Source organism: Rhinatrema bivittatum, chromosome 8 (genome assembly GCF_901001135.1).
Source record: "Rhinatrema bivittatum chromosome 8, aRhiBiv1.1, whole genome shotgun sequence".
Taxonomy (NCBI): Eukaryota; Metazoa; Chordata; class Amphibia; order Gymnophiona; family Rhinatrematidae; genus Rhinatrema; species Rhinatrema bivittatum.
The window spans coordinates 221224992-221251795 of record NC_042622.1 but is presented as its reverse complement, the minus strand read 5'-3'; the positions used below and the strand labels follow the sequence as shown (position 1 = coordinate 221251795).

General features: G+C 49.9%; 1 protein-coding gene across 1 annotated transcript; it reads right to left on the bottom strand.

Annotated features, from left to right (window-relative positions):
- Window positions 1–1093: 1093 nt before the first annotated feature.
- RNF126 (ring finger protein 126) lies at window positions 1094–26804 on the bottom strand. Its single transcript, XM_029613589.1, has 9 exons — window positions 26648–26804; window positions 24779–24837; window positions 15622–15685; window positions 15185–15429; window positions 13004–13072; window positions 12844–12913; window positions 3372–3465; window positions 3154–3269; window positions 1094–2240 (listed from the first exon to the last, which is right to left on the bottom strand). Exons 1-9 carry the CDS (start codon window positions 26720–26722, stop codon window positions 2091–2093), a joined length of 942 nt encoding a protein of 313 aa, XP_029469449.1. The 5' UTR covers window positions 26723–26804; the 3' UTR covers window positions 1094–2090.

Here is a 26804-nt window from a genome sequence, read left to right as displayed (position 1 = left end):
TCTCTTCCTGTTTTCAACATCTTCATGCATTTACTTGTGGTAAGCCAGAGTAGACCTGCCCTTGCCCTCCTATTGACTCCCTCGTTTTGAAACATCCTTCCCACCCAAAGAGGTTTCCTGTACGCAGTTTATACATTTGCAGTATCTGACTGTCCTAGGGTAACCCCCTCCCCATTGCTCTCGGGTACAGTTAGGTCTTTCCATTTCACCCAATGGCCCACAGCTGGACTGCTTCTTATTTCAGAGGTATGGCCTCCAGCACTGGACCCACTGCTGCAGGTGAGATCTCATTCCTTATCTGTACCAAGGGCTGGGACCTGCCTTTGGGTGCTGGTTCTACCTCCCCCTGGCCACCCTAGCGGGCATGTAGCTTACTGGCTTACAAACTACATGGTCAACCTTCAAAACTCAGCTTGTCTAATGTGATCTGCTCCAGGTCTCGCTCCTGTTTATGCTTCACCTGGGGGAGGCCTTAGTGCAAGAGTATACCATGTGCCACGCATCCCCTATGCTCATGCCCCAGTCAAAGAAATGAATGAACTCGCTTTGATAGGACTTGACCCCCAGTAAAACCATACCAGCACAGATCCTCCTCACTCATTTCCTTTAACAGTGAGTTCATGAATCCAAAATAACTTCTCCTATATGCATGAATAGGGTAAAGTGCCAGACAGTAAAAGCCTGCATGCCAAATAGTCAAACTCCATCTCTCCAAAAAGGTACATATTTCATTTGTCCAGTCCAAGAGCCGGAGCACGGCTGTGTGGCTAAAGCTTATCAGCCAGCTCAGACAGTTATTGCCTGGATGTGTGTGAAGAGGTTCCAGCAGAGAATGGCAAATAGCCATCCAGCGAACTGCATGCACACCCGATGCAGGCGACGTACACCCACCATTGTTTCTAATCTAGGACATAAAATGCAGCAACCAGCACATAGCAGGTTTTATCAGGCCCCGTACCTGTTTCTGTTTCATACATGCCTCTGCTGGACTCTTTTACCCCATTTACCTCCTCCAATATCTACAGCAACAGCAATAACCACCCAAGAAAGCATCAGCAGCCCTGCTTCAAAGGAAGAGTCAGAGTCTCTCAGATGAGGTACAGCTTTAAAATGGCGTTTATTTGTTAAAAGCAGGACTGGCAGAACTGCTCTAACCTCAGCTTCCCTCACACCCTGGCGCAGACTGTGTGTAGGGAGACAAAGGGCAAAGAGTGGACCGCCTCACCGTGACCCATTCTGCTCAGAAACAGCTTCACCCTCTTACCCCTCCGACCCCCACACACCGAAAGAGGGCAGCTGGCACCAGGCTCGCACCTTCTCACCCCTGCTCCGTACAAGTTCCCCGCTCAGATCCTTTCCAAAGCAGCACCCAATGGGTCAGGCCACCAAATGAGGTTTTGTTTTTTGTTTTTTTTTTTACAGCACTGCAGCTCCCCTTGGGAAGGAAAAAGGAATGTGATACACATTCCAGCCATTTCCTGGTTCCTAACAGCTGATCCCCAGGAACCAGTGGGGAAATCTAGGAAAAGAAAAAATATATATCCCATAGCACCGTATGCCAGTATTGCACACAGGGCCCTGCAGCCAAACACTTCCAAGTATGTGCTGGGCATGCTCGTGGAGGGTAGGTCAGGCCAGGGAGAGGGTAAAAATCCAGGGGCTGCAGCCAGCAGCAGTAACCCCTGCTACCAGGAAAAGCCTCAACATTACACTTTAATTTAAAAGTTAAAAACTTCAAAGCACTTTAAAAAAAATTGTAAATTTCACACCCATCCAGCCACCACTTCCTGCAGAACGCAGCATGTTGGGTTTGCAGCCGTAGCTCCTCCCGAGTCCACCAGGTGCCATGTTTCCATCACACGGGCAGTGGCCATCAGCTCAGGATTTTCCAGTGGCGAAGGAGGAGGGGGAGGGGGGGGCCACGTCCTGTCTGGGAAGCCCCCTGGGCATCTGTTCGTTTCCAGTCCCACTTCTCCTGTCCCTTTTGCTGCTCACCTTGATTTGCAGAAATCAGGGAGGGAGTGGAAAGGGTGGGGGGAGGTGCTCTGGAGAGGGACAGGGAAGAAAAAGGGGCCGGAGTGAATTCCGCTTCAGGAGTTATTGGCAGAGTTCTCATTGCTTGGGGAACTGGAGGAAGAGGAAGATGAGGAAGAGGAAAAATTCATTCCAGTCAGTCCGGGGGGGTTCGTGGCTGTGTTCTGTCCGCTTAAACTCTTCCGGCACACTGGACATGTGTCATGCTGTGTGGTAGGGCACAAAGAGACAGAAAAGGCAAGACTGAGATCCAGGCTCCACACCCTCAGCACAAGAGCTGGCACTCACCAGGTGACATTAGAAGACTCAAAAGACCAAGAGTCTAGAAATTAAAGTTGCAGCCTCTCGCTTCTCCCTTACCAGATCAAAGGGAGGTGGGAATAACTTAAGGCAGGGAAGAAGTAAAGACCGGCCCCCAGTGAGGTGCTACCTCAGGCTCAGTCCTGTAAAGTCAGACAGCTCACTCTGTCTCTGCACTGCTGCCTCTATTCCTACTTCAGCTTAGCTTGTCGTCTCTTTCCAGCATCGCCCCACAGAGAAAAAAAAACAACAGCCTGCATGCCTGGAAAAAATGTCCATGGGGAACACTACCAGCGCACACACACCCCCAAAACACAGGACAGGTACTGCACAGGCAATGGCAGCTCCCACACGCACACCTACACACCACAGAACAGGTGTGGCACAGGCAGCAGCAGCACAAGCTTCCCCCAACACACATACAGCACCGTCCCCGAACAGATATGACACAAGCAGCAGCAGTTCAGGCTTCCCACACACATGCTATCTCTGTATGCCAGCCCTGCCCTACAGGCGAGGTGGTTATTCAGTTTCTATTCATCCCTTGCTCACTCTGCCAACGTACGTGGCAGATTTGTTTCGGCAATGGGACACCTCTTCCCTGGAAAGACTCAAAGTATAAGTTACGCAATCTGTTATTAAGAGAGACACCGGTGACAAAGTCAGAGCTCAGAGACGTGCAAAGTGCTAGCGCGCTGACCTCCTGCTGCAAGCTCGGCAAGGTACAATCCCCACTAGCTCAATCACCAAGGACAGCCAAATCAATGAAGGCTCAGGCAGAGAGAGAGAGAGAGAGAGAGAGAGAGAGAATGGCCCCACCTGCTCTAGCCAGGGGACGATACAGTCATTGTGGAAAAGGTGGTTGCATGGTAACTGCCTCACGTTTTCTCCTGTCGCGTAATCGTCTTTACACACTGGACACTCTAGCGCACAACCTGCAGTTCGACAAACAGCATGAAGTAAGAGACACGCGTGCATGAGCCTGAATTATACAGGAAAGTGTGTGTCGCATGCCCCCTTTTGCACACTACACATACCTACGTGTTCTTCTGTTATCTGTACAGTAGGGAGTGCTTGGATTTTCTCCTTGTCTGCTGGAGGAGGCCCGGTGTTCTCAAACTGATTTAATAACTGAAAAATAAAATCAAGCTCTGGATACCTGACAAGAAAGGATGCATAGACAGGGAGAGGAGGGGGGGGCGGCAAATTAAATTCTGTGGGATGAATGCTCGCTCTTTCTAGCACAAGATTTCTCAACCACGGCTCCATGGACCAGCAGTGGTTTCCCCGCAGCATTTTTGCCAGACCATGGAGTGGCAGCCATTGCAGGAGGAAGCAGACCCATGATGCAGCCACCCTCTATAGCAGGGCTTCCCAAGACCCCACAAGCCAGTCGGGGTTTCAGGATATCCACAATGAATGTGCATGAGATAAGTTTGCATATCATGAGGTGTTCTGGGTCAGGCAGACATCACAGAGTTTTCCATCCAGGCAGCTAAACTTGTTCTCCAATCAGTCCTCAAGACAAAGATTCTTTAAGTTTGAAATTATTTATTGTACAGGTAAATTCTACTCACAATTGTTGCATTTCAAGTTTCAGCTCCTAGGCAAAGATCTTTGGTAACTGGAGACAGGGTAGCAGGAGAGAGGAGGAGGTCTCTTGTGTTGCAGGAGTTAGTTTATGGTAGAGGTAGGAAGCTTGAGGGATATGAAGCTGATTTAGTCTTCAGACGAAGGTAGTAAGAGAAAAGTTAAAAAACCCGATCGTTTCACAGGGTTTTACAGAGCACAGCTGGCTCAGAAGCAAGCATGGGCAAGACTGAACTCTCCTCCAGAGCTGCTAAAGGAAACACCTCCACAAGCTGGGGGCAGGGGGGCAAGGTCCAATGGCAGCGAGCCTGAGAACCATGTGACACAGAGGGAGCATGAAGGGCAGTCCCTTGAGCCTATAAGGCAACTAGGAAGACTAAAGTTAGATTGAGGGGCATTCAAGCTCTTCCGATAGTGAGAGAAAGTGGAAGGGGGAGGGAGCTTCTCTTAAAGGCAAAGGCTCACAGACTTATCATGGGTTACAAAAAGTGTTTCAATATTAAGAATCCTCAGAAGGGAGGACTGCACTAAACACAGTTAAACTACAGTATGTACAGATACAAACATGTACCCACTGCTGGGGACAGAACATGTGGATATCCTGAAAACCCGACTGGCTGTGAGGTCCCCAGGACAGGTTTGGGAAGTCCTGCTCTATATCAATTCCCACCCGGTCGCCTACGGCCCTGAGTGAGACATTCTCTACTGCCCTGGTGGTGGCTTCACTCCAGGCCTCACAGCACTGCACACTGCTCATGCCAGCACTCTTCAGCTCTTCACTACTGCTAGCAGTGAACGGCTGATCGGGCTGGCAGAACAAACATGAACATCAGGCTCAGCTGAGCCCTAGCCTGGGCTCTGTAAATAAACAAAGAAAAATATATCCATTGGGGTATGCAGCCATGAAGGCTGCTGTAGGCACCAGGCCCCTTAAAAGGGGCAGCATCTATCCCCACTGTCACCAATGTAAGTGTTTTTAGTCCTCTGGATGGAAAATCTGATTTTTTTTTCCCCTCCCCTGCTCTGGGAGCAAGAATCTTAGCTCTTTTGTCATAATTCTTGTAATGAACCTAGCTTCCCCTAATGCTTTTGAGTCTCCCGAAAGGAAAATTAGTTCTTACCTGTTAATTTTCGTTCCTGTAGTACCACGGATCAGTCCAGACTGTGGGTTGAGCCTCCTTTCCAGCAGGTGGAGACAGACCAAATCTGAAAGGATATCCTATATGAGGACAGAGCCTATGCTACAACCCTTCAGTATAACGAATGTCAAAGCAGAAAATAAGAAAACCAGAGTAGGATCAAGCAAGCAACCATAAAGCTCAATGGAGCAACTGTAAAACAATGAACGATACAAATTATACCTAACCGCTCTTGCGTATACTTGGACAACCAAGGCTTCCGGTGTATTTGCTCAGTATTATTGCACAAAAGGACGTCTAAAAGGAACTGCAACCTGCAAGAACAAGCTTCGAGAGGACAGAGAGAGAGAGACAAACAGGGATGGGCGTCTGGACTGATCCGTGGTACTACAGGAACGAAAATTAACAGGCAAGAACTAATTTTCCTTTCCCTGTACGTACCCGGATCAGTCCAGACTGTGGGATGAACCAAAGCTCCCCTAAACCGGGTGGGATCAAGACAGTCCCGCTCGAAGCACTGATAGACCAAAAGAACCAAAGAGCGGAGCTCGCACAGTGAGGCGGTAGTGTCGATCAAAAGTAGATAAGGACATCCAAGTGGCGGCACTACAAATCCCCTACGGAGAGAACAATTGAAGGTTCGCCTAGGAAGTAGCTCGAGAACACAGGGAATGAGTCATTAGATCCTCGGGAACCGCCCAAGCATGACAAAGATAAGCCGAGAAGATCACTGCCTTCAACCAACGCGCTAAAGCGAGCTCAGAAGCCGGCTTACTCCGATTGGACCCACTCAAGAGGACAAAGGATGGACCGAAACATGAAGGCCATTGGTAACAAGGAAGTAGCGACAGACAACTCGTAAGGCATTAAGGTAACAAAGAACGACACTAGTCGCAGGGGAAACGCGGGGAGTTCCGCCGCATGGAGGACATGGAGGTTAGAAGAATCTGCACCAAGAAGGAAGGGCCCGTATGAGAGATACCCCGGAGTCAGAAGGACGCAAGGAGGTTCCCGACCGGACAGCGCTAGGATCTCCGAACTTCGACGAGCAGAGGAGACAGAAACCAGAAACCAGTCTTAAGCGGAAGAGCCTTCAAGGTAGCGCGACGGAGAGGTTCGAACAGAGCCGCAGAGAGGGCACGAAGAGAACCAAATAAACTCTACGACGGGCAATCGGCGGAGAAGGCGGACAGAAATGTTTGACGCCCATGAAGCAGAAATCGCAGCCGGGTGACTGCTCAAAGACGACCTTCCACCCGACGCAGGAGAGAGCCGAGAGGGGAGACTTAAACGTGCCGAGAACGAGAAGAAAGACCCTCGGAGAGAACGTCTTGGAGAAGAAAAACTACAAGATTGGGGCGGAGTACGCTGAGAAACCCGACTCTGCACAAACAGCCTCAACACGTTCCAGATACGCACGAAGTCCAGAGAAATCGAATGTTTCCGTGCCCGCAGCCAGGCGGAGAAGACCTCCTCCTAATAGCAATTGCGCCGGAGACGACGACGTTCAAGGGCCAGGCCGCTAAACAAGCGCGATCGGCCTGGACGGAAAGTGCAAGTCCCTGACTAGGGAACAGAGGAAGATGGTGAAGCCGCAGAGGTAAAGTCCGTTGCTAGATTGAGAAAAGAATCCATGAACCACGGCCCGCGCGGCCACTCGGGGGCTAGCAGAAGCACGGGACCCAGATGGAAGTCTATTTGCCTGAGGACTTTCCCGACCAGAGACTACACGTAGAGAAGGACGCTCGCCGGTCAAGGGAGAGCCAGAACCTCCACGCCCGCCGAGCCGTGGTTCCTGCAGCGGAAGAACCAAGTTGCCATGGTATTGCGAAGAGTCGCCAAGCGGGCCGAGGCGGGAGGCGACCACCTGTTGATGAGAAAATCCATGGCTGCATCAAAGAGTGTCCAGTCCTGGGAGCGAGCAACTGAGAAATCCGCCTAAACACTCCCCTGCCCACGGAGTGGGAGACCGCCGGGCACCGTAGATGTCGCTCGGCCCAGGCGAAGAGAAGGCTGGTGTCCAGGGCCACCAGCAGACTGCAGGCGCCTCCTGGGCGACGGATGGAAGCCAAGGCGGTGGTGTTGTTGGCTAAGACTCGTATCGCCTCGCCGCGGATGAGGGGAAGAAACTCCAGAAGAGCGAGGAACATCGCCCGAGCCGCCAACCGCTTGAGGCGCCAGGAAGAGGTAGCCACTGGCCAGATCCCCTGGGATAGGCAGACCACACCCCAGCCCGAGACAAAGGTGACCGCGGTCACGATCGCCCACCGAGGGATGTGGAGAAGCCGTCCCGGTAGCAACTGAGGGAGGGGAAGTTACCCCAGCAAAGCGGCGACGGCAGAGCCCAAACAACGGAAGGGCAGGGAAAAAACCGTGTCGCCACTGGCTGCCAACGGGACAGCAAAGATGCCTGGAACAGGCGCATATGAGGAAAAGCCCAAGGCACTAGGTCGACGGTAAGGGCCAAGGAGCCCGAGATATGCAGGCAGGCACAAGCCATCGGAGAAGGGAGCAAGAGCAGACCCTGAAACTGGCTGAACAGCTGAAGGACCCGCGCGCAAGGCACGAGACCTTGCCTACCCGGGTGTAGAAGAGGGCTCCCAGGTACTCCGGGAAGGGCTGAAGATTGCTCTTAAAGAAATTTAGTATCCGCCCCAGAGACGCAAGAAGAGCTCGTACGTGATACAATGACCGCCGGCAAAGAACCGCTGCCTTGGCCCCGACGCGCCAGACGTCTAGTTAAGAGTAGACGAGGAGTCCTGCCTGGCGGAGAGCTGCTGCCAGCAACACCCAGACATTGGTGAAGATGCAAGGTGCCGTCGCGAACCAAAGGGAAGCGCCCGGAACTCAAAAGTCCCAGTGGAGGGCGCGAACGCGAAGAGACTATGGCACTCACGACAAAACGGATAATGGAATATGCCACTGTGAAAACGAGGAGGAAAAGGAATGCCCCGGGGCAAGACGGCACGAGCATGCTCACAGGGTGCCCCTGCGGAGAAGCGGGACCGTGAGAGCCCGGTTGACTCCTGTGAGGTCTAAGATCAAACAAAGAAAATAGGATAGTGGCCTGCGGCGAGAACGCTGTCTGGAACCGGGGTCTCCGCGCCCAGACACAGGAGCTTGGTGGGGGTTTGCTCCACCATGTGTCGCAGGGACCGACCGTACGGGAAAACAGAAAAAGATGCCGACAAACTCGAGGAAGCGAAGACGTACCCGTCTCTGAGAACGTCGAGGACCCACTGGTCCGACCGGATCGGGACCCAGTCCGCGGAGAACAGGGAAAAAGCGACCGCCCCAGGAGGGGACCGAAGAGTGAGGTAAGGAAAACTCCAGAGTGTGTGCAGGCGGAAGGATTGAGCGCGTGGGCTAACCCTCGCGAAAGGGATGGCGCCCACAAGAATGCTGCGACAAAAACTGCGATCAAGAAGGAACAAACCCCCTGAGGAGTCACCGTGCCCACATGGGGTATACCACCTCTGGCCCCAAAGTGTGGACGAGAGGGTATAAGGGACTGGGATGGGTTCGGATGGGCCACCGGGAGCTGCCGGCCCTTACTTTCCCCTAAGGAATCCCTAGAATCTCAAGGTCCTGGACAAGGAACAGCAACGTACCCCGCCGGGCTGTGGATGCCGGAGCGGCCGACCAGCGGCGCAGCTAGAAAAACCGTGTGGCGGACATCGCCGAGGCAATCGCCTTTGGCTGGAGGCAGAGAAGGGTCGAATGCGCCGTCTCTGGCCACGGGAGGGCCCGGGCTCAGAGGAAAGTTGATGTTGACCCCATCTGAGACCTGCCCGCAGTAGGAAACTGCAGCAAAAAGTGGAACACACCCCCGGCGCTAGAACATCAAAGTGCACTTCAGAGGAGCCTCGAAAAGGCGTACCGAGGCCACTTAAAAGCCGGGGAAAAAACCCTCTTGAAATGTGCCTGCATAAGTAGCCCACGAAGGGAATATTGGTCTTTTTTTTTTTTTTTAAACGAAGCACGCTACTGGAAGGGGAAGCTTGTTCAGGGCCCGGCCTGGCCGGGGAGCCTGCCAATGCCTCAGGCGCAACTGTGTGTGCTCGGGAGGAGGGGAAAGGCACTTGCCGAAAACCGGAATCCCTCCCGGACCGGAGCACCAGGAGTGGAAGGGAGCTTACGCGACCGGATGGGCTATAGGATCTGGGAGTACCGGATCCGCTGGGGGTCAGGGAGGGGGGCACCACCGGGACCACCCGCGCCCCCAGGGGGTCCGTAGCCGGCCGAACTGTCAGCGGCACGGAGTGGGGAAATGGTAGCTCATTTTATTATTTATTTATTGAAAAATTATTATTATTATTTTTTTTTTTAATATTGTGTTGTCCCGGGGGGGGGGGGGGGGGGGACGACACCTTCCTCCTCCTCCTGCGTAATTAGGGAAAGGCATATAAACAAAAGAGCCCAAAATATCCCGTGTGGGGGAGGGGAAGGGGGAGGCGAGGGGGTGACAAAAAACCCTTCCTGGGGGGCTGGGGGCCTCAAATCGGGGGGTAGCTGCAAAAAAAAAAAAAGCAGCCCCCCCCCAGCCCCAGGGAGCTCCGAAAACGGAGCCGATAAAAAATCCAAAATGGCCACCGTTCCCGTGTTTTCCCGACCCTGGAAAGGCCTGGCCAAGCTTTGGGGAGTCGATCCCTGGGCTAAATTTGCCTTCCCTGCCGAGGAGGGACCTTCCCCACCCGGCAGGGAGGCATAGAAGAAGCCCACTTGCAAAAAACTCGACGGGGGCTGGAAGGAGAGGCAGGCTGCCTGCCGCGGCAAAGAGAGAGCCGCTCTGAAGAGAAAAAAAGCTGCAGAAAAAAAAGTTTGATTGACAGCCTGGAGGCCAGGAGTGAAGCAGTGGGGAATCCTGCTGACTCCTGCCTGTCTGGCTGCCGGTTCAAGCCTCCTGAGACCAGCAAAAGAAAAAAATACTGGTCTACTGCTGCAAATAAGTTAGAGGTAGGGGAATACCTGCAACTTATTAAAAAAAAAAGTGAAAATTCCTCTTCTAAATATTTATTCACTTTTTTTTTTTTTTTAACTGAGCGCAGCAGCGGGTTACTAAACCCTCTCGGCAGCCCGGGGGGGGGGGGGGGGGGGGAGACGAGACCCGGAGAGACTCGGTCCCCACACCTGGAAGCGGAACGGACTCAGGCCATGCAGCGCACAAGGGGCAAAGCCCCCCTGAGACCGGCAAGAGCCGGGAGACGGAACCGTCTCCCACAGAAGAAAAGAAAAAAATCACTAAAGAAAAAAATTCCTTACTACGACGGAAAATAAGAATAAGAATAAGTACTTGCTTGATCCGTGAGGAAAGAAGGAAGAAAGGCTGACTAGCCTAAAGCAGAGAACGAAGGGCGAGCTGCTAGCACCTGCTGGAGACAAACAAATACTGAAGGGTTAGAGCAGGGGTCGGGAACCCATGGCTCGCAAGCCAGATATGGCTCTTTTGAGGGCTGCATCTGGCTCGCAGACAAGTGTCACCACACTTTCCCGCTGACCCAGCTGCTCCCCGGTCCTCCTCCGCCCGGGCTTAAAATGCTGTCAGCCCGGGCGGAACGCGGCAGGACAGCTGGAGTCAGCGGCAACCGGCGTGCTCTCTTCTTCCCCCCCCCCCCCCCCCCGCGGCCCGGAAGAGGAAGTGGAGAGTATCGGGTGCGTGCGCGGCAAGAAGAGGCCACGCTAGTGCGCTCGGCATCGGCCCGAAGAAAAGAAGACTGCAGTTTGCTCGCTCATTCACTCTCTCCCCCACCCCGGGAACTCGCGGCAGCAGCAACAGCCTCCTCCCAACGCTAACCTCTTCATTTTCAGCCCTCGCGGAGGCGGAGTCCCATCGGCCGCGGTTGAAGCTCTTCATTTTCCTCCGAACCGCGCTGCAGTCTTCTTTTCTTCGGGCCGATGCCGAGCGCACTAGCGTGGCCTCTTCTTGCCGCGCACGCACCCGATACTCTCCACTTCCTCTTCCGGGCCGCGGGGGGGGGGGGGGGCCTGTGTGTGTGTATGTGTGTGTGTGTGTGTGTGTGTGAGTGAGAGATTGCATGTATGTGAATGATTGAGAGCCTGTACATGTGAAAGAGAGTATGTCTGTGATTGAGAGCCTGCCTTTGAGAGAGAGAGAGAGAGAGAGAGAGAGAGAGCATGAATGTAAGTTTACCATTGGGAACCTGTATGTGTAAGTTTGTGATTGAAAACCTGTTTGTGTGAAAGAGTATGTGTGTATGATTGAGATCCTTTGTGTGTGAGAGAAATCATGTGTATGTATGATTAAGAGCCTGTGTGTATAAGTAAGAGTGATCATGTGTGTCTGTGTGTGATTGAGAGCTGGTTTAGGTGATGGAGCATGTGAGTATGTGATTGAGAGCCTGTGTAAGTGAGAGAAAGAGAGGACATGTTTGTAAGCATGTGAATGAGAGTCTGTGTGTGAGAGAAAAAGACAGCATGTATTTATGTGATTGAAAGCCTGTGTGTGTGTGTAAGCGTGAAAAGATAGACAGCATGTGTGTAAATGTGTAATTAAGAGCCTATATAAGTGAGAGAGAAAAAACATGTGTCTATGTGAGTACTGAGAGCATGTGTGTATAGGTGTGTCATTGAAAGCCAGTGTGAGAGAGAGCGCTGGTATGTGACTGAGAGAGGAGAAAGTTCCAAGCAAACCACCCCACCTCCTGCTAATTCAGAACAATCTCAGGACACCTGGATATCAAACGTTCCCAGGTATGCTGAGCAAAAAAATGTTTGTATCCTTATTTTTCATTACTGGGTCTTTGTGTCTGCTATTTTGAAATATTTTGTTGGTATCTGGAAATGTTTTATATGTGTTTTTAATTATTGGATATTCCACTCATTAGCTGTTTCGAAATATGTTCTTTTTGTTAGTACAGTTTTACTGCTGATGATTTTATATTTCTTGATTTGTTTTATAAGGATGGGTGATGTTTCTTTTTTCCTTTGTTACACTGCATACAGAGACTCTGGCTTATTGCAGTTTCCAATTCAGTTTTGTCTGCATGCTTCTTGTTATGCGTTTTGGTCTCTTTATTCTATGTTAGGTGAGGGACAGCACGTGATTCAGGTGAGGTTTTCTGCTGGCGTGTAGTTTCTGTGTAGGACTCTGTAGCAGCCTGGCTTGGTCCGTTTTCCTAATAGGAGATGTATTGGTGTCTTAAGGCCTGGTGTAATATTTTCAGAGACTTATTGTACTTTAAAAGTGTGATCTTACATAAAATGCACACATTTACTTGTATTTAGTTTTAAACATATTGTATGGCTCTCATGGAATTACATTTTAAAATATGTGGCGTTTATGGCTCTCTCAGCCAAAAAGGTTCCTGACCCCTGGGTTAGAGCATAGGCTCTGTCCTGATATAGGATACCTTTTCAGTTTCAGTCTGTCTCCACCTGCTGGAAAGGAGGCTCAACCCACAGTCTGGACTGATCCGGGTACGTACAGGAAAAAAGGAGGATGGGTGGGGAGAGAAGGAAGAGAGGTGGGTAAACGTATTTACTCCCTCTGCACTTTAGTCACAAAAGGGGACCCCCCATACTCTTCAGCCACAGGAGGAAACTCCTCCTCCTCCCCTCCATTCTTCAGGAGTCTCCCCCACCTCTACCAGCCAGGCGGGTCCCACATCAGTTTAGGTGGTCAGCTGAGCGGTCCCTGATATCAAAAGGTTGAGGAACACTGTTCTAGCGTACTTTTCACCACTCACACCTTGTAACTAGACAGCTATGAAGTCCCGCCTGCTCTGCCATAGCTCCCAGCAAGCAGCAGCAAAATCCTTACCTGGGTGATAATAGCGTCCAGCCCATTGGCACCCCAGGCATAGTCCATCGGATTGGAATGCAAGACCCCCCTGAAGAAGCAGGAGAGAAAAAGCAGAATTACCACCATCTGGGTCCACAAAGCCAAGTGGCAGAAAGAGGGCCCCAGTCTCCTGACTCACCATGGTCCTAGTCCCAGGTTTGGCATCGCTGTTGGAGCAATAATTCCATTTACCAATTGTTGTATAATTCTAGAAGCAGCCAAAGAAAGTTGTTGTTAGAAATTAAATCATGGAGAAACAGCTATACAGCAAAGGGTGCACAATCAGCTGGGGAAATAACTGGCTTTAATACATTATTTCCAAACAGGGACAATACATAACATGGCAGATGACAGCAGACCCATCCAGTCTGCCCATATGGCATGAATATATCCCAACACAGAAGCAAAGCCACTTGTAAGAGCTCTCTCCTTACCTAAATCCATTTTTGTTTGCTCCCTCCTTGGTTGGCTGCCATCCCAGGTATATGAGAATACAAGTTCCCATACTTCAACACCCAAGGGCTCCCACCGCCTATCTTGTACCACTAGGTTTTGCTATCAAAACTAGTGAAGCTTTTAACCCCATCTGGCTACCTAGGATCCCGTGGACAGTAATCAGTCATTGGTTTCTGGGGAGTTGTGGCCTGCCAATTCCAACCCAACTATTCTCTGGCCCACGGTGGCACTAGTGCGTGCTGCATCTATCTGTCCCATTTTCTCCGGCTTGTTTTCTGGACAGTACCCGGCAGCCACCAATCTGCTGGCACTAACCCCTAACACACTTTGCAACCAGAGCTCAAGAAAACACTAAATGTTAGTGAGATAACAAGATGCCTGGTAATGAGGCAGAAGGAGAAGAGGTGACTTATCCAGGGTCACACACAATGACATAGTCGAGATTTAAACCGCAGCCACAGCTGTAACCCAGGAGGAGCTGCTGTCATTTATTATTTATTTTATTTATCTATCATTTTTCTATACCGAACTTCATGACAAGCTTCATATCAGGCCGGTTTACATCAAACTTAGGGATTAACTGAAACATAACCATATAACAGGAAAGCCGAAGCACAGTTACAAGTAAACAGGGAGAATGAACTTGGGGGCTAGTGTAGCCAGGAAATAAAGGACAGAAAAAACTGGAGAATTATTAAAGCCTGAGAGAGTCCAGGGAAGAATAATGTTGAGATACAGTGCTTCAGTCAAACAACGGAGTGCAAGAGACATTGGGGGCTACACATCAGCGGCAAGTCAGAAGCCGGTTTAAACTTTAGGTCCCAGCAAGGGTACAACTTCACTCAGCAGTGGAGTAGCTCCTGCCCCGAATGTTCATCAGAATCAGAGTGCAGGAGCCCGCTGGCCTCCCACGGGAACCTTGGTTAGTTACTCAAGCAGCCAGCTACGTCAGGAAGGCACTATGGGGTAGATTTTCAGACGAGCGCGAATAGCCTACTTTTGTTTGCGCTCCAGGCGCAAACAAAAGTACGCTGGATTTTAGTATACGCGCGTAGTCGCGCGTATCGGCTAAAATCCTGGATCAGCGCGCGCAAGGCTATCGATTTCGTATAGCCTGCGCGCGCCGAGCCGCGCAGCCTACCCCCGTTCCCTCCTAGGCCGCTCCGAAATCGGAGCGGCCTAGAAGGGAACTTTCCTTTGCCCTCCCCTCACCTTCCCCTCCCTTCCCCTACCTAACCCACCCGCCCGGCCCTGTCTAAAACCCCCATCCTACCTTTGTCGGGGGATTTACGCCTCCCAGAGGGAGGCGTAAATCCCCGCGCGCGAGCGGGACTCCTGCGCGCCGGGCCGCGACCTGGGGGCCACGCCCCCGGACCGCCCCGGGCCGTAGCCACGCCCCCGTACCCGCCCCCAAAATGCTGCCAACACGCCCCCGCAACGCCGCGCGCTCCGGCCCCGCCCCCCGACACGCCCACTCCGAAAACCCCGGGACTTACGCGAGTCCCGGGGTTCAGCGCGCGCCGGTGAGCCTATGTAAAATAGGCTCACCGGCGCGCAGGGCCCTGCTCGCGTAAATCCGCCCGGTTTTGGGCGGATTTACGCGAGCAGGGCTCTGAAAATCCGCCCCTTAATGAGTACACCCCCTCTCCAAACTCAGAAAAGATTTCCCCCAAAAGGACAAACAAAAGATAAACGTTAAGGGACTGTTAACTGAATGTTGTAATTAACAAAGAAACAACTGGTCAATGAAACATCATGTGAAGGTTATTAACATGTTAAAAGATATTTTGGTTTCCAACAAGAAATAAAGAAAAAAAAAAAAATCTTAGAAAATGATTCCTCTCACCCTGAAGCCTGAACTCACCCTTCCAGCGTGGGCACACCTTCATGGCGGCCGGCAGTGCGCCGCGCAGAGAGCCGGGCTCTAGGCTGCCGTGCTCCATATCTCTGCCGAGACTGCTGTTCCCTCTCTCTCCTATTCTCCATGTCCCTGTTGTCCTCGGACTGTGTGCTGGACCCAAAACTCGGAAATTCAAAGCTGTCATCAAAGACGCCAAATGCAAACTGCCCATAGCCGTGTGGTAAAGTGAAGACGTGCTGATCCAGGTTCTGGGAATTGTCAAGGGAGAGAAAAGAGGCCGCTCAGACACAGATCTCCATCTGCATTGGTGCATGTGGGTGGGAGTAACGAAGAGAGGTTTTCATGTTACAGATTGATGCATGGCTGCAGTGTCCCCCTCCGAGTGACCAAACTGTAACAGAGGACAGCGAAGAGTGATGCCCCTGGGGCACAGGACTTACCTCAAATGGATGTCGATTTTGATCGTTAGAGGCAGCTGAGGGGGTGGAATTTTCTTCTGTATTGCTAACAAAAACAAACAGAGTTACTGCATGTGGCAGGTATTTTATTGTTGCTCTCTTTTATATACAGAGATACCCCAAGCCAGGTAGAACGTTACATACCATGCTGACGTGGTAGCACATACTTCAAACTGAACCGACTGGTCAACGGGAAGTAACTCGTTTTACTGCCTTTTTTTTTTTTTTTTTTTTTTAAACAGGTGGCTTAATCCTCCACATTTGGTCAGGTTCCAAACAAACAATTTCCTGTCCCCTGGGAGGTCAGGTGGCATTAACCACCTTTCCTCCCAATATAGTAAAGCTCAAAGACCAAGAAAGGAAAACTGGTTCTTACCTGCTAATTTTCGTTCATGTAGTACCACAGATCAGTCCAGACTGCCGGGGTTGTCTCTCCCCTCCAGCAGATGGAGTCAGAGAAAAACTTGAAGGGCACCCCCTCTTAACCTGGTGTGCCACCTGCATCTCCTCAGTTTAAAGATTATCTAAGCAGAAACGAGAATGATAACGGATCAAGCAAAGACAAAACAGAGAACTTTTAACAGAAACTGGTGGAAAAAATATGCTAAACTCAGAAGAAGAAGAAACCTCTAGCCTTCTTCTGTAACCTTCTGCAGCAACAACGAATAACAGAGCGGACTCTCAAGAAAGGAACTTAGTGAAAATCCCCATAAAGGGAGGGCACCTGGACTGATCCGTGGTACTACAGGAACGAAAATTAGCAGGTAAGAACCAATTTTCCTTTCCCTGTCCTGATCAGTCCAGACTGCTGGGATGTACCAAAGCTTCCCTATGTAGGATGGGACGTTGAGAGTCCCGCTCGAATGACACTGCTTCCAATGTTGCTGATGTCCGGAGCTTGGACGTAGTGTTGAGCAAATGTATGAAGAGTCTTCCAGGTTGCCGCTCTGCAGATTTCTTGCAGCGAGACCAACTTGAGATCGGGAATAAGTTGGCCTTGAGAAATGTAAGCAGACGAAATTGCTTCTTTCAACCATCGCTCAATGGTCGCCTTAGACGCTTTATGATCCTTCATAGCTCCGCTCCACAAGACGAACAAATGATCGGAAACCCGGAAAGAATTGTGACCTCCAAATAGCGCAACAGAGCCCTTCTAACATCCAGGCACTTCAACTCCCTCGCATGAGATACATCTGGAGAGATATGCGAAAAAGCCGGGAGCTCCACTGATTGACTTAAGTGGAAGGCCGAGACCTCCTTTGGCAAAAAGGAAGGAACCATTCTAAGAGAGACTCCAGAATCAGAAATCCGCAAAAAAGGTTTCCCTACAAGAAAGGGCCTGGATCTCCGAGATTCTCTGGGCTCAGCAGATCGCCACCAAAAACAGTCTTTAAAGTGGCCCGCTTAATAGGTTCAAAGGGAGCGTCACACAAGACCTTAAGCACCAAATTAAGGCTCCAGGACGGACAAACTGAACAGACAGGAGGATTCAAATGCTTTCCCCCCCCCCCCCCCCGGAGAAAACACGCCACATCCAGATGGGATGCCAGAGTTCTACCATGTACCTTGCGCCTAAGAAACAACCCAAGGCAGCCACCTGGTCCCAAAGGGAATTAAAGAACAACCCTTTGGCTAAGCCCCTCTGTAAGAACGCCAGAATGTGCGCCACTGAAGACTGGCAGGGGAGAACGCCCTGCTCACGACACCACGATTCGAAGACTCTCCATACCCTGACATAAGTCAGGGAGGTAGAGGTCTTCCTTGCTTGCAGAAGAGTAGTAATTATGTCCTCCGAATAACCTTTCTTCCTCAATTGCCGCCTTTCAAAAGCCAGGCTGCTAGACAAAAACAAAAGCGATCTGCCTGGTCAAAAAATATAGGGTCTTGACGAAGCAGATTTGGAAGATGTCCGAGCCTCAGGGGACTGTCCACTGCGAGACTGACCAGGTCTGCGAACCACGGCCATCAGGGCCACTAGAATTACCTTCCCTGGATGGACCTTTATCCATCAGAGAATCTTGCCGATCAGAGGCCAGGGAGGGAAGGCATAGAGGAGTACTTTGGTCGGCCACGGAAGTACCAGCAGGTTGACTCCCTCCGCTGCGTCTTCCCTTCTGCGACTGAAGAAACATGGCGCTTTGGCATTTCTTTGAGTAGCCATCAAGTCCAGGTGGGGAGGCCCCCATCTGTGAGACAAGGTCCATCGCTTTGTTGGAAAGTTTCCACTCTCCTGGATTGATCCGCTGCAGACTCAGGAAATCTGCCTGTATGTTGTCGGTTTCGGCTATGTGGGATGCCGCAAGAAGGGCAAAATGCCGCTCCACCCAGGCCATGAGTTTTGGGGGGGAGGGGGGGGTGCAATGAAGTAAATTTGAAGGGTTGGGATGGGTTAGCCGAAATAAAATCGGCTCGGTTGGCCATAACATAGTACCATGTTTCCCCGAAAATAAGACATCCCTGAAAATAAGCCCTAACCATTTTTTCAGAGCTAAAAAAGAATATAAGACCTGTCTTATTGGAGAAACACGGTAGGAAGTGCCGCAGCGCCAACCGAACTGCCTTGGTCTCCAGGCGATTGATAGACTAGCTCGCCTCCTCCAATGACCACTGGCGCTAAACCGATTGGGACTAACAAACCACTTCCCAGCCGGAAAGACTGGCATCCGTGGTTACTACAACCCACTGAGGAACCGCGGAGTCCACACTGCAACTCAAATGCTCCGGGACAAGCCACCAGTCAAGACTGGACCTGGCTGAATCTGTGAGAGGTAAGGGGACCTGAAATTCCTCCGACTTTGGATCCCAATGGGAGAGTAATGCTCTCTGTAATGGTCTCATATGAGCAAATGCCCACGGAACCAATTCCAGGGTGAACGCCATTAAACAGAGGACCTGAAAATAGTCCCAGAACTTGGGGAGTGGAAGCGACAAGAGATTACGGACCCGCTGCATCAATTTGGCGAACCGGTCCGGCTGGAGGAACACCTTCCCCACACGGATGTCGAACCTGGCTCCCAAGAGGTCCAGCATCTGAGATGTGAGGAGGTTGCTCTTGGCCTGATTGACAACCCAGCTGAGAGATTCTAGAAGACTCATAATTTTTATGACCGCGTCTCGCAAAGGGCTCTCAACTTCGCTCGGGCGAGCCAGACGTCCAGATACAGGTGAACCAGTACCCCTTCCCTCCTGAGAGCCACCGCCAAGACCACCATTACCTTGGTGAATGTGCGAGGCGCCGTAGCCAGACCGAACGGCAGGGCAGAGAACTGGAAATGCATGCCGAGGATCATGAAGGGAAGAAATTTCTGGTGATCCTTGCGGATGGCTATGTGCAAGTATGCTTCCATTAAATCCAGGGAAGCCAGGAACTCACCACTGCGGACCACCGCAATGACAGAGCGCAGAGTCTCAATCCAGAAATGTGGAACTTTGAGTGCCCTGTTCACCTTCTTCAAGTCGAGGATCGGCTAGAAGGTCCCCTCTTTCTTTGGGACCACAAAATAGATTGAGTAGTGCCCTTTGGTCCACTCTGCCTGAGGAACGAGAACTATGACCCCCAGAGAGCTCAACTGGTCGAGAGTCCGTCGAACAATCTGCTCTTTCATGTGAGAGCCGCAAGGGGAGACCATAAAAGGGTCTTGGAGAGGTCGAGGAAATTCCAAAGCATAGCCGTGTTCTATGATGCTTAAAACCCACTGATTGGAAGTTATTTTGGCCCATTCCTCGTAAAAATTGGACAGCCGTCCCCCCACACGAGGAACCGAGGGATGGGCCGACCGCATCTCACTGAGTGGACTTGGCTCCTAGCGACCTCATCGTGAGAAGGCCTATGGACCCGAAAGGAGTGAGACCAGGCTTGTGGCCTGCCTGCGGGCTGCCTCTGACCCGAAGGCTGCGCCCTGCTCTGACAGATTCTCCGTTGTGCCCGAAAACAAGAATGGGCCGGAAGGAAGCCTCTGGAAGGCTTAGGCTTATCCCCCTGGAGCTTGTGAACCTTGTTCTCTCTCAGGGACTTAATCAGCTACTCCAAATCTTCGCCAAAGAGAAACTTCCCCTTGAAAGCTAACGCACTCAACTGGGCTTTGGAAGAGACATCGGCCGACCAGTTGTGTAGCCACAGGAGCCTCCTCCCAGAAACTGCAGACGCCATGGTCCTTGAGGAAGTACGCAGACGATCGTACAAGGCATCCACTCCATATGCAACCGCCGCCTCCAAGTGCTCCGCCTGTGCCGATTCCTGAGGTGGAAGGTCTCTGGAAGTCAATAACTGTTGTACCCAGTGGAGGCCCGCCCAGAGCATGAAGCTACTACAAACGGCCACTCTGATACCCAGAGCCGAAACTTCAAATATCCGCTTCAAAGGAAACTTGAGTTTTCTATCCTGGAGGTCCTTGAGGGCTGCTGCTCCTGCTATTGGGATTATGGTTCTCTTCGTCACCGCAGACACTGAGGCGACCACTTTAGGGAACTTCAACAGCTCCAGGGTCTCTTCAGGCAAAGGATAAAGTTTGTCCATAGCCCGACCCACTCGCAGGCCTGCCTCTGGCACATCCCACTCCCAGATCATCAACTGCTGAACCATGGGATGAAAGGGAAAAGTCTTTGCTGGACCCCTCAATCCCACCAGGACCAGGTCCACCGAATCCTGGGGCAAGACTTCCTTGGGGAGCTCCACCCCGAGCTCCGACAAGACCCACAGGATGAGTGGGTCTAATTCTTCCCTGTGGAACAGGCAAACAACCTTCAGGTCATCAACTTCCAGAGGAGATGCCTTCCCCAAGTTCTCATCTGGATCCGCTCCCGGCAGGGGCAAAGGAACCTCGAGCGGGTCCGAAGTACCAGTGCCTGCCGTCTCCGGGAATGCGGGCCCGTCTGGGAGTGAGGAGCCCTGCAGCTTTTTCACACGAAGGGATCCCTGGGACTCTAGGCGCCTGGGAATCTTCTGGGGAGGTCCCTCAGGACATCCCTGCTGCGAAGCCCTGCTCTTCTGAGCCTGGGTAGCCGGAAAGGCTTTGTGTATTAAAAGCACAAAATCCAACGAGAAGGCATCAGTGTCGCCCCCTTCCCCATCAGGGGATCGGACTCACCCTCAAAAAAGTCCTGGTAGGGATCTAAAAGGTCCTCAGGCCTGCCGGGGACCAGAGACAAAGCAGGCACGAGATCCCCTCACCCGATGCCTTGGCCTGCATGTCTGCAAAAGAATTCAAGATGGCTGCCGTTTCCACGCTCAGCGGGAACGGATCGCCCTGAGGGGAAGATCTCTTTGCTGCACCGCGGGATTTAGCTGCCGACCCCGGCCCCTTATCTGAGGTACCTTCCCCACTGGGGAGGCACCTAACACAAAGCCCTGAGTGGGAGAGCTGCGAAGCGGACTCCCCACAGGCAGCACAGTGCGCTGGAGGTGGCATGGTAAAGCACAGGGAGGCGCCAACGGGACAGAGGAGAAGACGCAGCTGCAGTCAGAGCACCAGAGAAACCCCGCTTCAGCGAACAAAAAAGGAAAAAAACTGCCCGAAAGCAATCCAGAGCCCAATCAAACCTTGAAACTTTTTTTTTTTCAAAACTTACTTCAGTTGCAGCAGCCGCTAAAAAACCAAAGAAGGTTGACAGGCTGCTTTCTTTTTTTGACCAGGACAGGGATGAGAATGGGGGGGCCAGACCACCGGTAATCACCCCGGGCACCTTACCATTCAGGAGCCTTGCGGGGTCACCAACCCCAGCTCCTCAAACCTACTACCAGGGGGGATGGCCCCACTAGGACCTGCCTACCCCCTGGGAGGTTGCGCCTGTTTATCCTGCTTGATCCTAAGAACATAAGAAATTGCCATGCTGGGTCAGACCAAGGGTCCATCAAGCCCAGCATCCTGTTTCTAACAGAGGCCAAACTAGGCCATAAGAACCTGGCAATTACCCAAACACTAAGAAGATTCCATGCTACTGATGCAATTAATAGCAGTGGCTATTCCCTAAGTAAAATTGATTAATAGCCATTAATGGACTTCTCCTCCAAGAACTTATCCAAACCTTTTTTGAACCCAGCTACACTAACTGCACTAACCACATCCTCTGGCAACAAATTCCAGAGCTTTATTGTGCGTTGAGTGAAAAAGAATTTTCTCCAATTAAGTCTTAAATGTGCTACTTGCTAACTTCATGGAATGCCCCGTAGTCCTTCTATTATCCAAAAGTGTAAATAACCGAGTCACATCTACTCATTCAAGACCTCTCATGATCTTAAAGACCTCTATCATATCCCCCCTCAGCCGTCTCTTCTCCATGCAGAACAGCCCTAACCTCTTCAGCCTTTCCTCATAGGGGAGCTGTTCCATCCCCTTTATTATTTTGGTTGCCCTTCTCTGTACCTTCTCCATCGCAACTATATCTTTTTTGAGATGCAGAGACCAGAATTGTACACAGTATTCAAGGTGCAGTATCACCATGGAGCGATATAGAGGCATTATGACATTTTCCGTTCTATTAACCATTCCCTTCCTAATAATTTCTAACATTCTGTTTGCTTTTTTTTGACTGCTGCAGCACACTGAGCCGAAGATTTTAAAGTATTATCCACTATGATGCCTAGATCTTTTTCCTGGGTGGTAGCTCCTAATATGGAACCTAACATCGTGTAACTACAGCAAGGGTTATTTTTCCCTATATGCAACACCTTGCACTTGTCCACATTAAATTTCATCTGCCATTTCGATGCCCAATCTTCCAGTCTTGCAAGGTCCTCCTGTAATGTATCACAATCCGCTTGTGATTTAACTACTCTGAATAATTTTGTATCATACGCAAATTTGATAACCTCACTCGTCATATTCCTTTCCAGATCATTTATATATATATTGAAAAGCACCGGTCCAAGTACAGATCCCTGAGGCACTCCACTGTTTACCCTTTTCCACTGAGAAAATTGACCATTTAATCCTACTCTCTGTTTCCTGTCTTTTAACCAGTTTGTAATCCACGAAAGGACATCACCTCCTATCCCATGATTTTTTAGTTTTCTTAGAAGCTCATGAGAGACTTTGTCAAACGCCTTCTGAAAATCCAAAAACACTACATCTACAGGATCACCTTTATCCACATGTTTATTAACCCCTTCAAAAAAATGAAAATTTGTTAGGCAAGACTTCCCTTGGGCAAATCCATGTTGACTGTGTTCCATTAAACCATGACTTTCTATATGTTCTACGTTTTTGATCTTGAGAATAGTTTCCACTATTTTACCCGGCACTGAAGTCAGGCTCACTGGTCTATAGTTACCTGGATTGCCCCTGGAGCCTTTTTTAAATATTGGGGTTACATTGGCCACCCTCCAGTCTTCAGGTACAATGGATGATTTTAATGATAGGTTACAAATTTTAACTAATAGATCAGAACTTTCATTTTTAAGTTCCTTCAGTACCCTAGGATGCATACCATCCGGTCCAGGTGATTTGCTACACTTTAGTTTGTCAATCTGGCCTACTACATCTTCCAGATTCACAGTGATTTCGTTCAGTTCATCTGACTTATTACCCCTGAAAACCATCTCCAGAACTGGTATCTCCCCAACATCCTCATTAGTAAACACGGCAGCAAAGAATTAATTTATTTAGTCTTTCTGCAATGGCCTTATCTTCCCTAAAAGCCCCTTTAACCCCTTGGTCATCTAACAGTCCAACAGACTCCCTCACAGGTTTCTTGCTTCAGATATATTTTTTAAAGTTTTTATTATGAGTTTTTGTCTCTATAGCTAACTTCATTTCAAATTCTGTCTTCGCCTGTCTTATCAATGTTTTACACTTAACTTGACACTATCTTTCTTTTTTGTTTTTCAAATAGAGATTGTCTTAACCCCTAAGCACAGGGCAAGACCATAGGGTTTACACCATCTCCATCTGCTGGAGACACAGAAATACTGAGGAGCAGCAGGTGGCACACCAGGTTAAGAGAGGGCGCTTTCGAAGTTTTTCTCTGTCTCCATCTGCTGGAAGGGAGGCATAATCCAGCAGTCTGGACTGATCCAGGTACGTACAGGGAATGGACCAATTCTCAACTAATGGCTCAGATCTTACATTTGACTTTTGCATAAAAGAGGCTGCTTTATTAGTTTGATTTAAGCTAGTACTCAGTGGAAAAATATATCTAATATCTGACCCGCCCAGGCCCCTTGGATTTCTACAATGCCAGTTTCACTTCCGAGAATGAAAAGAACATATTGATGGGCTGTTGTCTCTTACACAAACAGTACACAGAAATAACACATGGCTTGTATGCACTAGTATAAAAAGTGGGGTGCAAGTCCCTTTTGGCTACATGTAAGATTTGTATCCAAGTTCTGGTTAAGAGCCTCCATACGTTTAAGACCAAACCTCTGGTACAAACATTTCCTGAAACAGTTTTTAAGGACAACCCACAAACCTGAAAACCACTGTGTTCTGGAGCAGACTGGACTGATCCGGGTACATATGGGGAACCAGAGTCTGTCAGATGCTTAGTCTGCTTAACTTGCTACTATCCTTGTAAGAAATCAGAAGAAAAAATCCTGGAGCATCTGGAAACAGCAGCAGTACCTTAGAGTCAACTTAATGGAAGTTCCCTATTTCTGCAGTCCCTCAATCCACCTCAAAACATACAAGCAAAACCAAGTGCACATCAGGTCATGCTATTGTACTGGGCACAGATTTTAAGGAAACCAAGAAGCAATTGCTCCCATTCCCACTCCCAATTCTCAGAACTGGGGCATTTTATTACATTCAGTTCCTCAAAGCAGTCCACTGATAAAGATACCCAGCATCAGCATGTGCTGTATATACAAACAACAGGAACTCCAACACTATCACCTCATATCACAAAGCACTTCAGAGAGTGAGCAACGCAACATCTGCAGGTCTTGGTTTCCACCCAGTGCCAAAGAAAGCAGTTTATGCTTCAAAGACAAGCAGAAGTCTTACAAACATACTATTCAAGATTATTATACACTATAAATAAATGAAATACTGTTTAAAAATATAAAAGAAACTAGCCCCCCTTTTTCAGTGAAATGGAACTATTTCATGCCATTTCACATGGCAAGATATTTCTGCCTATCCCATTGTCACCATGAATCGCCAACAATATCTGTTGCCAGTCTCCAGGAACAGGACATTACCTGGTCTCGTCTGGAAGCTCCTCGATAAAACCCGATTCACACTGTGGACAAATATAGTCCTATGAGAAACAGAGGAAAATGTGACTTTTGCAGCTTCCAAATAAAAATTCATACAATGTGACAGCAGATCAGAATTGCAAGTCTCCCCAAGTTTCTTCCTGATGCAATGCCACAGACCCTACTTGATCTCTAGTTTTTGCATCACAGTTAAGGTCCCTACGTGCTTATCTCAAGCCTTAAGTTCTTTCCATTTTATGCCTTCGCCATCTCCTCTGAGAGGCTGTTCCATGCATTCACCGTCTTTCTGGGAAGAAATATTTTCTAATGTTACTTCCCAGTGTACCTTCTTTGAAACTTGTATCATGACCTCTTGTTCTATAACTTCCTCTCCAGTAAAAAAAGGTTTATGTATTCTGTATACCTTGTAAGAATGTGTATGTGTCTACCATATGCCCCCTCCTTCAAAGGTTATATATATTTAGGTCCAAAATCTGTAACATTTTAGTAGCCCCTATTTTGACTGCCTCTATTTGATGTATATCCTTTTCAGAGGTACTGCCTCCAGAATTCGACAATAGTCCAGATTAGATCTCATCAAGGCCTTGTATAGAGGCATTATCACCTCCTTTGTTCCGCTTCTCCCTAGGATCCCTCTGGCTCTGGCCACCACCCTATCACATTGTTTCACTATCTTGAGATCATCAGACACCATGACCCTGAAGTCTTGCTCCTGGTGGTGCACATCAGTATATCATCCCTGTTTGAAATCTCTCCACCCAAAGACTGAATCTTTTATGCACTGAATCTTAACTGGTAAAATGCCAATTACTCTTCAAGCTTTCTTGAAAGATTTTAAAGGGGCATGGGATAAACATTGTAGATCCCTAGGGACTAAAGGATGGAATTGAAGGAGGACATGTATGGGGATAATTTGCTGTGTGGCAGTTGCTACCTTGGCCGGTGGGCCTTCATACGGTTGGGGCAGCTTCAATATTGCTCTTTGCTTTAACAGTTGGGGGGGGGGGGTGGAGAAATCGGACTCAGACAATAGGACACTGGATTTTGGGGGCTGGGAAAACAAATAGGAGTGGGGGGGGGGGGGTAATTTGCTGATGTGGCTGTTGGGGCCCTTGACCAATAAACCTGAAAGTTTTGATGGGCTGCCTGGATGGACAGTTTGGTCCTTTTCTGCCGTCATTTCTATGTTTCTTAGATCTCACTCTGTCTACTCCTTGCTACTTTACAATTCCATATTTGTGTATAAACAACTATGAGCAAACATGTAAATAATCTGTGTGCCTGCAAGTGCAAACGCATTCCTAAGTCTGCTACAAACCCCCATCCTGATAATTCTGATGTCACCACAGCTCTTACAGTGACTTCCTAAAAATCAAACTATAGGACATAAGCTTCGGTCTCCATAAAAGGAGCAGAACGAACCACTAACCTCTCCCCTCTCTTCTTACACTCTTCTTTCTAAACCCCTATCTCTCTCCTCCACAGATCCGTCTCTCTCTTTTCTTTCCATCCTCCAAATCTGTCCCTCTTTCCATTCTCTCTTCTCCTCCCTCGGGTCTCTCCTCGACTCTCCCACAGGTCTGTCTCTCCCCCCCCCATCCATCCTGGTCTATCTCTCTCTCTCTTTTCTTTCCCTTCCCTCCCCTTCCCCTCTCGGGGATGTCTGTTTCTCTACTCCCCGTCTCCTCTCCCAGGTCTCACTCTCCTTTCCCCTCTCGGGATCTGTCTCTTTTTCCTCTACCCTTCCCCGGGTCGCTCTCTCCTCCCTCCTTCCGAGTCCGTTTGCCTATCTCTGTCTTCCTCTCTCTCCCCCGCGGTATACCCGGCCGCGGCTCCTCATACGCCCCTCACCGGCAGCCGTGGACAGATCTCGGCCGAGCAGCAGTGACAGAAATACCGTCCAGGCTGCGGGGAAGCCTCCGCCATTTTCCTTTTCTGCCGCTGACGCACACTGACTTCAGCACGCCGCGACCTACGGCAAACGTGAAGGGCCAAAAAGGATCAGGGC

Bases quoted from the DNA above. Each gene is read 5' to 3' on its own strand.
- RNF126 (XM_029613589.1), bottom strand. From the start codon at position 26,722: ATGGCGGAGGCTTCCCCGCAGCCTGGACGGTATTTCTGTCACTGCTGC. The intron at 24,838-26,647 runs GTGAGGGGCGTA...TGTTTCTCATAG, and splicing joins AGATCTGTCCACGGCTGCCG to GACTATATTTGTCCACAGTG. The intron at 2,241-3,153 runs GTGGGGCCATTC...CCTACCACACAG, and splicing joins TCGTCCCCTGGCTAGAGCAG to CATGACACATGTCCAGTGTG.